General features: G+C 37.7%; 1 protein-coding gene across 1 annotated transcript; it reads left to right on the top strand.

The window, feature by feature from the left end:
* The first annotated feature begins 1,354 nt into the window (after positions 1–1,354).
* On the top strand, positions 1,355–2,469 carry OR56B1 (olfactory receptor family 56 subfamily B member 1). The gene is given in 2 exon segments (XM_038004952.2): positions 1,355–2,075; positions 2,078–2,469. Coding segments are annotated over 2 exon segments (972 nt in total). The 5' UTR covers positions 1,355–1,495.
* The last annotated feature ends 10,273 nt before the right edge of the window (positions 2,470–12,742 follow it).

The following is a 12,742-nucleotide window of genomic DNA, read 5'->3' as shown; positions in this document are numbered from 1 at the left end:
ATAAAAGAATTTTATTTTCTTCCAGATTTTTTTGATATTTAACAATAATTATATCAAAATAAATCCATAACTAATACATTAAAAATAACGTTTTAAACTTTGAACATGGCTTTCCAATTTTTGTTTCTTGCTCATAAACCTGCAATAGCTTCCACCATGGCAAAAATATTGGCAATAAAATGCCTTGAAAAATTACTAATTTTAGCATAGAGTAAGTATTATATATATCTGCAGTGTAGAATACAAATAAGTTCAAAGCAAGAGATCATATTCACTTCGGTTTGAGTCATATCTGAGAGTGTTTTATGCAAAATGAAGGATTGTAATAAATAATAATAACAAATAAATAAGGATTATAATAATAACATATTGTATTTAAAAGAAAATGTGAAGCCATGTATTATTTTAAACAAAGGAATACCAATGTTTGAAAGATCAGATTGCTAGCAGAAAGAAAGAAGTGTGGAAAATGAGAAATAGTTGCTCCAGGCAGGTTGCAGAAAGAATACTGAAAAATAAAAAAAAAAAAAAAGAGTGCATATGAAGTAAAGAAAAGAAATCAACAATATAAGAAGGCAATCATTTGCAGCAAGGGGAGGTTAGTTTTCTAGATTCAAGCTTGTCTGGTTGAGCCACCATACAGAACAAAAAGTACATGGATAACAACAAAGTCTTAGAAAAGACAATGAGTCTAATTTTAACAGTGATTTTTGAACATTGAATGGCAATTCCTTCAACATTATGGACAAATAATTCTTGTTTATTAAATAAGTTAAAATTACTGTTCAATGGATAGAAAGTTTTAGTTGTACAAGATGAATAAGTTCTAGAGACCAGCTGTACAACATTGTGCCTGTAGTTAACAGTGTAAAGAGCACTAAAAAAATGAATAGAGTTGATCTAATATCGTGTTGTTACCACAGTTATCTTTAAAAGCATCTTATTAGTTTTACCTAAATCCTGTATTTATGTCTTTATAAGTTCTCTAAGATTCAACTATGAAAAGCTTACTAAGGTATGTCTTAATTATATGACTTCTCACATGGAAAAATTCAGCTATAATCACTAACTTCCTTTTAAGCTACTGTTTTGCAGCCTCTTCAGAAGTGCATACAAAGTAGAATATGAAAGAAAACTATCCTCAAATCTGCAATATGATTTGTTTCTGCAAATATTTACAAGACTATGATATCAACATTTTGGAAGACTATGTAAGACATTAATGGACATCTACATCAACTTGAAATGATGCAGCTATAAATTTCATCTCCTATAATTCTTCATTTTAAAAACCTAGTTATTATTAGTTGATAAACCTCTGAGTCAAGTAACACTGAGACAAACACGAGGAAAACAAGCACATCCATTTAATCTGTATAATCTCTAAAGAGAAGAAGAAAGACTTAGAAAAACACTACAATTTTATTTCTGTGGTGATTCCAACCTGTGATAACTGAGAACAATACAAATAGAGATTTGAAATTCATGTTGAATCATGAATCATATGTCTGCATCTCTCAAAGTCTCCAATAGCTCCAAATTCCAGGTCTCTGAGTTTATCCTGCTGGGATTCCCAGGTATTCACAGCTGGCAGCACTGGCTATCTCTGCCCCTGGCACTACTGTATCTCTCAGCACTTGGTGCAAATACCCTCATCCTCCTCATCATCTGGCAGAACCCTTCTTTGCAGCAGCCCATGTACCTTTTCCTTGGCATCCTCTCTGTGGTTGACATGGGTCTGGCCACTACTATCACGCTTAAGAACCTGGCCATCTTCTGGTTTGATGCCAAGGTCATTAGCCTCCCTGAGTGCTTTGCACAGATTTATGCCATTCACTTCTTTGTGGGCATGGAGTCTGGTATCTTCCTCTGCATGGTTTTTGATAGATATGTGGCTATTTGTCACCCTCTTCGCTATCCATCCGTTGTCACCAGTTCCTTAATCTTAAAAGCTAACCTGTTCATGGTGCTGAGAAATGGCTTATTTGTCATCCCGGTGCCTGTGCTTGTAGCACAGCAGGACTACTGCTCCAGGAATGAAACTGAACACTGCCTGTGCTCTAACCTTGGGGTCACAGCCTGGCTTGTGATGACAGGAGGCCAAACAGCATTTGCCAGTTTGTTCTGGCATGGCTTGGAATCGGGAGTGATCTAAGTCTTATTATACTGTCATATATTTTGATTCTGTACTCTGTACTTAGACTGAACTCAGTTGAAGCTGCAGCCAAGGCCCTGAGCACTTGTAGTTCACATCTTACCCTCATCCTTTTCTTTTACACTATTGTTGTAGTGATTTCAGTAACTCATCTGACAGAGATGAGGGCTACTTTGATTCCAGTTCTACTTAATGTGTTGCACAACATCATCCCCCCTTCCCTCAACCCTATAGTTTATGCACTTCAGACCAAAGAACTTAGGGCAGCCTTCCAAAAGGTGCTCTTTGCTCTTACAAAAGAAATAAGATCCTAGAGACCTTCTCCATGATGTCCATGAACCTCAGCTTCTCCTAAACTGGATAGTAAAATTTCAAAGAGGATAAACGAGTAAGTGCATACCTTTGGGATTCCCTTTTTATATTTGTATGTAAATAATTGTGAAAGCTTCAGAAAAGATACAAAAAATCACAGTAGCCTAAAATATTGACAAAAACTAAATATATAAATATATTTGAGAATATGGAAGAATTTTCTGCCAAACCAAATTGGATTTAAAGAACTTAATGATTTATATCTATCTCATAAAATAAAAATGAATATAATCACACACCCACACATACACACACACACATACATTCAATCAGAGAAATGAGTGATTGGGACATGAATTATAGGTCATGCTTACACATCGTTAGCTGTAACTTGGGAGCAAAGTCAGTCTCCCTGAACAAGCATTACTCCAGTAATATGGAATATAGAGGCCGGAAAAGAAAGCAATTCAGACAAATAAAGTCAAATCAGAAAATGATGAGGATTTAGGTGGACTATGAAATGACTCAGCTTGGACAGACAGAACCCAAAAGGTTCATCTAGCTAGAAGGATCTGGTGCTTGTGCCATTTGCCTCCCCAGATTTGCTCTCTGTCCTTTGTGCACTGCTCTGTAAACTGGAGGGCTGACTTTCACATATTGTAAGCCCAAACTCCTTTGTCTTTTGGTGTTCAGTTGAATTGAGCCAATGTGATGCCGTGACAGATTATAGTTCAAGAGGAGAGAGCATTTGGGCTATTTATTATTCTACTTCCAGCCTGCTTTGACATTGGGGTTCTCACTGGATGTGTCCCTTCTCTGGTCACCCACCTTCTACAACTACAACTCTTAGGGAAATGTAGTAACAGGCTTGTCTTGCCTTCTTTCTTCAGGCCAAGGGGCTGATAAAGGCTTCCTGATAGTAGTCTCTGAGTGCCCAGCATGCATTATTTTTTCAATATCCAGTTTTATTTTCTTAAAACAACCTACTACTCAATAATAGCTTCATTAAATTGTCTTCAGATTCACATTTCTTTGTGCCTTTTTTCCCCTTTCTGAGACCCTGACAGACTCACTGGCTTTATTTATATTACCAGCATCTATCTCTACTGTAACTACTCATCCACTACTACTACCACACCCACACAAGAATGTAGGCAGCTTCAGCAAAATCTTTAGATGATCAGATATAAAGACACTGTAGGCAGGAGGTAGATATAGAAATTTTTCCCTGTGAAATTTTTACTTTGAGAGTTTTCTTTTCTTTCTTTTTTCTTAAAAAATAATCTTAAGCAATGAATGGGCAAAATAAGGCTTAATCTATTATTGTCTTGTATTTCAATATTTTCCAGGCCACTTTCCATTAAACACATGCTCAGATTATGTCATTAAATAGTTGGGACATTCCTTGAAATATAAGTATTAATTTCAGGTGCAGGAATACCAGTTGCTAGAAAGTCTATTATACATTATATAATGTCAGCTCCTCTTCCAGTTACATGTAAAAAGTAAACCCTATCAGTTCTCAGGTAAAACGAAAATAATGTAATGTATCTTTCTTATTAGTCTGGCCTTTCACACAAACTTCAATTTTTTTTCACTTAAAAATTAATAAAGAGAAAAGACCCCATGCCCTTTGTACTCATAAGAGGTTTTTTTTTTTTTTTTTTTTTTTTTCTAACAATATAGTTGAGAACATTGAGATAATTTAGGAAAATATACGTTTGACATTTTCTATAAAGTTACAAGAAGATAGTGTTCACATTAAGTAAGAATTACCAGCTGGGTACAGTGGCTTACACTTGTAATCCAAGCACTTTGGAAGGCCAAAGTAGGAGGATCTCTTGAGGCCAGGAGTTTGAGACCAGCCTGGGCAACATAGTGAGACCCTATCTCTATAAAAACTACAAATCAATAAAAATAAAATTAGGTAGGCATGATGGCTCGTGTTGATAGTCCCAGATGCTTGTGAGGCTGAGCTGGGAGGACTGCTTGATCCCAGGAATTTGAGGCTCCAGTGAACTGTGATTACACTACTGCACTCCAACCTAGGTGAAAGAGCGAGACTCTGACAAAAACAAACAAACAACAACAACAACAACAACAAACAAAAACAACTATGGTAAGAGGGCAGTTCAATGAAATTCAATAGCGATGACATGTTATTCCAGCAGAAATAACTTACATATTACAGCCTAGAAAAATAAAAAATTATAAAAATATATGTGTACCTTTCACATGTCCCTTCAAGGGAACCTGATATGAGTAGCATTGTTGACTGATGTCCTCTGGCTTCTACACCGTTAGATGCACCTGTACCTTCACACAAAGTTCATGGTTCCCTTGGCTGCTCCCCGACAATGACCAGACACAGTAAGAGGACGAGAGCTAGCCCATTCTGGCCAGAAATGAAACTCGTTTAATGGTCAACTTTTGCATGAGGATTCTGAACTGGCCTGGTTAAGGTTTTCTCAGAGCTGCACTGAGGGCTGATACTTTTCTTAGGCAATCTTTCCTTTTCTCTCTCTTTTCTTGGTTGTCAGAGCTGAATCATGGTCTAAAGATTCTTTTCATGTTTTTCTCCCTTCTTATCCTTTACATTTCACATTTTTTCCCCAATAAGCCTATCTGATGATTAATCCTATCTAGTTGTCTGCTTTGTAGAGCACTAAACCCAACACAGATCATAATGAGAGTGAAATGATACATTTATGGGACACATTTAATCCCCTAGCACAAGGAAGTGACCCAATGTTGAAAATTTTACCAATTGCGATGTGAGAAAACGCACTTGTGGAGGGAAATGCCCTGGCTGATACAACTCTTTTAGGCATTTGAAAGATATGTGGAGGGGTGGACAATGGCAGGAAGGACAGTGGAGCTGACTGATTATTGCTATGCTATATTGAAACCACATAGAGTAATAATGAGAAAATGAAGGCAGTTAACAAATAGTAAAAATGAAATGTGATAGATTGCAAAGCTTGCAAAGATGCTCTTATCTCCTGAAGTAAAAAGGGTAACGACAACTGGGGAGTAAACTTGGGCATGAAAATTGAGTTTTGGCTGGGTGCAGTGGCTTATGCCTGTAATCCCAGTATTCTGGGAGACTGAGGCAGGGAGGTCTTTTGAGCCCAGCATTGAGACCAGCCTGGGCAACATAGGGCAACTCTGTCTCTACAAAAAGTACAAAAATTAGCCAGATGTGGTGGTGCATGCCTGTAGTTCCAGCTACTCGGGAGGCTGAGGTGGGAGAATCGCTTGAGCATGTGAGGTGGAGCTTGCAGTGAGTCAAGATAGTGCCACTGCACTCTAGCCTAGTGGAGCTTGCAGTGAGACAAGATGGGACCACTGTATTAAAAGAAAAAAATAAAAGGAAAGAAAAGAAGAAAAAGAAAATTGAGTCTCAGAACACCATGATTGTTTAATGCTAAACAAGACAGAACTATTATACCAAGGTGTGCACTCTGGTTTAGAAAATCTGGGACAATGAAACATGGGATATGGGTATCTGAATGGATGAACATGAAGATGTATTTTGCAAACTAGCTCACTCCTTTATTTGTAACATGAGAGCTAACACTACTCTTACACAGGAAGATAATAAAGACTATGGTTACTGCCCTTTCTAGATTGTATGGTTACCCATACATTCTATGGTTATGGCCCTCTCTAGATTGTCAGGCTTGTAACTAAGGTTAAATTCCAGTATGATTATGGCATGAACAAGCTGCAAGAAATACATAGTGTGTACTGGAATAAGCCAGGAGTTTGAAAATTAAGGGAGCTTAATCAAGAGGATAAGATCATAAGACATAAGAAAATAGAGAATAAGCAAGAATTTATTGACTTGGGAAAATTATTATGGACACCGTATTGAATACCCTGATCAGAATTCCTGGAGATGTGTCAGACTCACTATGCCAGTGACTCTTTGAAGCCTGGAAAATGTGATGGATGATGATGAGTCAAGTGGTAATGCCTGAGTTTCCCTGGCAGCTGGGCATTGCAATGCACTTGAGGAATGCAAAGGTGAAGCAACTGGGAATGCTGAAATCGACATATATGAGGCCAAAAGAGTCACCAGAGAAATATGTTCTGTGGAATGCCCCAGAAAACACAACATTCACCAATGAATGCACTAGTGAGTGGGGGCACCAGTATTACTAAAATGTTCAGTTATGGTTCTCCTATTCAGAGCAGGTGTGAGGATAGGAGAGACAGTCAAAGAGCTGGATTGTCTAGTGGTTGTGAGGGTGATAGACCTTTGAAGTAACAGATAGAAAGTTGAGGCAAATAACTGCCAGAAGCCAGGGGGCAGCAATTATTTAAAAACTAGCAAGGGTAAACTAGGAGTCAAAGAGGCTTCACCTGTAGGGAGTTATGGAAATGGTGTCCTTAAGAGCAAATTAATAGGCAGCGAACAAGGGGGTTGCTTGCTGCAATCACAAGAAAGCAGGAGTGGAGGAGCAGAAAGTATAGGCAGTGGCCTCAATGAAATATCATCATCTCCCTTTTCCAGTTTTCTGAGTTGAGCCAATTTTCCTACCTAGAACCTTCTAACTGAGGACATGGACAGGACCCCAGGGATAAGGAACCCATCTGCAACACCTATCTTTCCTGTGGGAAATATGCCAAGAGTACCCCATTTATAATAGTTCTATTTAAATTTTTTTGACTTTACCATGGTGCAAAAGCAATATACATTCAGCACATTCCTCCACTTGTAATGTGATTACATCTGGATAAACTCATAGTTCAATACATCATAAGTCAGAGCACACTTTTGATTAATGATATTTTCAATTTATGATGAGTTTGTTAGAGTGTAATCCCATTGTAAGTTAAGGAGTGTTTGTATATTCTACTGATTGTTCCAGTCCTTTGAAAATAGATTTCTGGTCATTGACTTGGGTGACAACTCCTGGGAATAAGAGAATGTCTGGGCATTTTGATGCTATTGATAACTGGACCATCATGTCTCCCACAAGCAGTCCGCCTTTGTTAAAATGTGGGGCAGATGGGAACAGGTAATAAACAAAGTCCTGACTGAAATCTGGTTTTCAGTAGGGTCTGTTCTCTCTCATGGATCCATCTATTGGTCATTCCCTGGCCTCTGAGTCTATGATCAGAAGTAATTACTACACAGTCTCTGACTTACAATGGTTCATTTTAAGATTATTTTACCAAGGGGTGAAACCAATACTTACTCAGTGAAAACCTTATTTGAAACTTGGAATTTCAATATTTTCCTGGGCTATCAATATGTGATAAGGTACTCTTTCATGAGGCAGAGTAGTGGCAGCGAGCTGCAGCTTCCAGTCAACCATGATATTACTAAAACAATTCATATTGTCCAATGTACCGTAGTGAATAAATAATGTGAGCCTTTCAATACTTTGTTATAAAGTAGGCTTTGTTTTAGATAATCTTGCCCAACTATAAGCTAATATAAGTGTTCTCAGCATGTTTAACGTAAGTTAGGCTAAACTATGATGTTCAGTTGGTTAGAAGCATTCTATGTATTTTCAATATGACAATATTTTCAGTTTATGATGGATTTTTATGATGGATTTTTAGAGACATAATGCATTATTATTCAAGAAGCATCTATATTGCTTCCTAGACCTTTTGGATGTAGTATGTAATGATATGTGGAAAACCATAAAACTGATCCTCTAATAGAAGATAGTAAATCTTTAAAAATCACATTGAAACAGATAGAGATTAGTGACATCATCAAGTATCTAAATAACCTAAGTGATGATAGTTTCAATCATATGTTGATTTACTTGTGATGGTTAATATTAAGCATCAACTTGATTGGAGGGAAGGATGCAAAGTATTGTTCCTTGATATGTCTCTGATGGTATTGCCAAAGGAGATTATCAATTGTTCAGTGGACTGAGAGCAGCAGATCTGCACTCAGTATGGTTGGGCATCCAAATAGCTACCAGAGCGGCTAGAATAAAGAGGGCAGAAGAAGGTGGGAGAAGCTGACTTGCTGAGTCTTCTGACCTAAAACTTTCTCCCGTGCTAGATTCTTCCAGTCCTCAAACATCAGACTACAAGTTCTTTGGGTTTTGGACTCTTGGACTTACACTAGTGGTTTACCAGGGGCTCTGGGGCCTTCAGACACTAACTGAAGGCTACACTGTCGGCTCCCCTACTTTTGAGGTTTTGGGACTCGGACAGAGCCACTACTGACTTCCTTGCTCCTCAGCTTGCAGACAGCCTATCACCCTGTAATTATGTGAGTCAATTCTATTTAATAAACTGTATTTCATATATGCCTATATCTTAATAGTTCTGTCCCTCTAGAGATCCCTAATACAATTCTCCAGTCTAACACCTATAGAAACAGGATGGATCTTGGAGAATAACTGTAAGCTACTAAAAGTTCAAACAAGTAGCATTTACAATTGCAACTGCTAGGCTGTTGATCTTGGAAAAAGTTAATATGCTCCCAGGCAATGATTTACAGCAATTGATCTGATAATTGCATTCTTTTTAAATTCCAATCAAAAAAAGAGAATCAGAAACAGTGCAAAGTGAAATGAATAACACTACATATTCTTAGCAAAACACATTCAGTAGACACTGTACCTTAAATTTTGAATGTCAGTTTTTCCTTGGGCTAGAAATATGCTGTTGTTTTTTAGCATGTGTACGACTTTCTGCAGGCCTAGAGTGGTTGATAGTGTTGTTGAAGTCTACTGTATTCTTACTTATTTTGCATGTATTTTTTTCCCTTATTGAGTATTGAGAACGGGTAATAAAATTTCTACTTTTGCTTTTAGATTTGTTTATTTTGTCATTGAAGATCTAAAAGTTCCTGTTTCATGAATTTTGAATTTCTTTTATTAGAGGCATAAACATTTACAATGTTTATATTCTCTTGATTAATTTACCCCTTAACATTATTTATTTTTTATTTTTATTATACTTTAAGTTCTAGGGTACATGTGCATATCATGCAGGTTTGTTACATATGTATACTTGTGCCATGTGGTGTGCTACACCCATCAACTCGTCAGCACCCATCAACTCGTCATTTACATCAGGTGTAACTCCCAATGCAATCCCTCTCCCCTTCCCCCTCCCCGTGATAGGCCCTGGTGTGTGATGTTCCCCTTTCCGAATCCAAGTGATCTCATTGTTCAGTTCCCACCTATGAGTGAGAACATGTGGTGTTTGGTTTTCTGTTCTTGCGATAGTTTGCTGAGAATGATGGTTTCCAGCTGCCTCCATGTCCCTACAAAGGACACAAACTCATCCTTTTTTATGGCTGCATAGTATTCCATGGTGTATATGTGCCACATTTTCTTAATCCAGTCTGTCACTGATGGACATTTGGGTTGATTCCAAGTCTTTGCTATTGTGAATAGTGCCGCAATAAACATACGTGTGCATGTGTCTTTATAGCAGCGTGATTTATAATCCTTTGGGTATATACCCAGTAATGGGATGGCTGGGTCATATGGTACTTCTAGTTCTAGATCCTTGAGGAATCGCCATACGGTTTTCCACAATGGTTGAACTAGTTTACACTCCCACCAACAGTGTAAAAGTGTTCCTATTTCTCCACATCCTCTCCAGCACCTGTTGTTTCCTGACTTTTTAATGATTGCCATTCTAACTGGTGTGAGATGGTATCTCATTGTGGTTTTGATTTGCATTTCTCTGATGGCCAGTGATGATGAGCATTTTTCATGTGTCTGTTGGCTGTATGAATGTCCTCTTTTGAGAAATGTCTGTTCATATCCTTTGCCCACTTTTTGATGGGGTTGTTTGTTTTTTTTCTTGTAAATTTGTTTGAGTTCTTTGTAGGTTCTGTATATTAGCCTTTTGTCAGATGAGTAGATTGCAAAAATTTTCTCCCATTCTGTAGGTTGCCTGTTCATTCTGATGGTAGTTTCTTTTGCTGTGCAGAAGCTCTTTAGTTTAATGAGATCCCATTTGTGAATTTTGGCTTTTGTTGCCGTTGCTTTTGGTGTTTTAGACATGAAGTCCTTGCCCATGCCTCTGTCCTGAATGGTATTACCTAGGTTTTCTTCTAGGGTTTTTATGGTATTAGGTCTAACATTTAAGTCTCTAATCCGTCTTGAATTAATTTTCGTATAAGGAGTAAGGAAAGGATCCAGTTTCAGCTTTCTACTTATGGCTAGCCAATTTTCCCAGCACCATTTATTAAATAGGGAATCCTTCCCCCATTTCTTGTTTTTCTCAGGTTTATCAAAGATCAGATGGCTGTAGATGTGTGGTATTATTTCTGAGGACTCTGTTCTGTTCCATTGGTTTATATCTCTGTTTTGGTACCAGTACCATGCTGTTTTGGTTACTGTAGCCTTGTAGTATAGTTTGAAGTCAGGTAGCGTGATGCCTCCAGCTTTGTTCTTTTGACTTAGGATTGTCTTGGCAATGCGGGCTCTTTTTCGGTTCCACAAAAACTTTAAAGCAGTTTTTTCAAATTCTGTGAAGAAACTCATTGGTAGCTTGATGGGGATGGCATTGAATCTATAAATTACCTTGGGCAATATGGCCATTTTCACGATACTGATTCTTCCTATCCATGAGCATGGTATGTTCTTCCATTTGTTTGTGTCCTCTTTTATTTCACTGAGCAGTGGTTTGTAGTTCTCCTTGAAGACGTCCTTTACCATCCCTTGTAAGTTGGATTCCTAGGTATTTTATTCTCTTGGAAGCAGTTGTGAATGGAAGTTCATTCATGATTTGGCTCTCTGTTTGTCTGTTACTGGTGTATAAGAATGCTTGTGATTTTTGCACATTAATTTTGTATCCTGAGACTGCTGAAGTTGCTTATCAGCTTAAGGAGATTTTGGGCTGAGACAATGGGGTTTTCTAAATATACAATCATGTCATCTGCAAACAGGGACAATTTGACTTCTTCTTTTCCTGACTGAATACCCTTGATTTCTTTCTCTTGCCTGATTACCCTAGCCAGAACTTCCAACACTATGTTGAATAGGAGTGGTGAGAGAGGGCATCCCTGTCTTGTGCCAGTTTTCAAAGGGAATTTTTCCAGTTTTTGCCCATTCAGTATGATATTGGCTGTGGGTTTGTCATAAATAGCTCTTATTATTTTGAGATATGTTCCATCAATACCGAATTTATTGAGCGTTTTTAGCATGAAGGGCTGTTGAATTTTGTCAAAAGCCTTTTCTGCATCTATTGAGATAATCATGTGGTTTTTGTCTTTGGTTCCGTTTATATGCTGGATTACATTTATTGATTTGTGTATGTTGAACCAGCCTTGCATCCCAGGGATGAAGCCAACTTGATCATGGTGGATAAGCTTTTTGATGGATCCGGTTTGCCAGTATTTTATTGAGGATTTTTGCATCGATGTTCATCAGTGATATTGGTCTAAAATTCTCTTTTTTTGTTGTGTCTCTGCCAGGCTTTGGTATCAGGATGATGTTGGCCTCATAAAATGAGTTAGGGAGGATTCCCTCTTTTTCTATTGATTGGAATAGTTTCAGACGGAATGGTACCAGCTCCTCCTTGTACCTCTGGTAGAATTCAGTTGTGAATCTATCTGGTCCTGGACTTTTTTTGGTTGTTAGGCTATTAATTATTGCCTCAATTTCAGAGCCTGCTATTGGTCTATTCAGGAATTCAGCTTCTTCCTGATTTAGTCTTGGGAGAGTGTAAATGTCCAGGAAATTATTCATTTCTTCTAGATTTTCTAGTTTATTTGCATAGAGGTGTTTATAGTATTCTCTGATGGTAGTTTGTATTTCTGTGAGGTCGGTGGTGATATCCCCTTTATCATTTTTAATTGCATCTATTTGATTCTTCTCTCTTTTCTTCTTTATTAGTCTTGCTAGTGGTCTATCAATTTTGTTGATCTTTTCAAAAACCCAACTCCTGGATTCATTGATTTTTTGGAGAGTTTTTTGTGTCTCTATCTCCTTCAGTTCTGCTCTGATCTTAGTTATTTCTTGCCTTCTGCTAGCTTTTGAATGTGTTTGCTCTTGCTTCTCTAGTTCTTTTCATTGTGATGTTAGAGTGTCAATTTTAGATCTTTCCAGCTTTCTCTTGTGGGCATTTAGTGCTATAAATTTCCCTCTACACTCTGCTTTAAATGTGTCCCAGAGATTCTGGTATGTTGTATCTCTGTTCTCATTGGTTTCAAAGAATATCTTTATTTCTGCTTTCATTTTGTTGTGTACCCAGTAGTCAGTAGTCATTCAGGAGCAGGTTATTCAGTTTCCATGTAGTTGAGCGGTTTTGATTGAGTTTCTTAGTCCTGAG

The sequence above is a fragment of the Chlorocebus sabaeus genome, chromosome 1 (genome assembly GCF_047675955.1).
Source record: "Chlorocebus sabaeus isolate Y175 chromosome 1, mChlSab1.0.hap1, whole genome shotgun sequence".
Taxonomy (NCBI): domain Eukaryota; kingdom Metazoa; phylum Chordata; class Mammalia; order Primates; family Cercopithecidae; genus Chlorocebus; species Chlorocebus sabaeus.
Note: the sequence above shows the minus strand (reverse complement) of the source record. Positions and strands in the feature narration are given on the sequence as shown.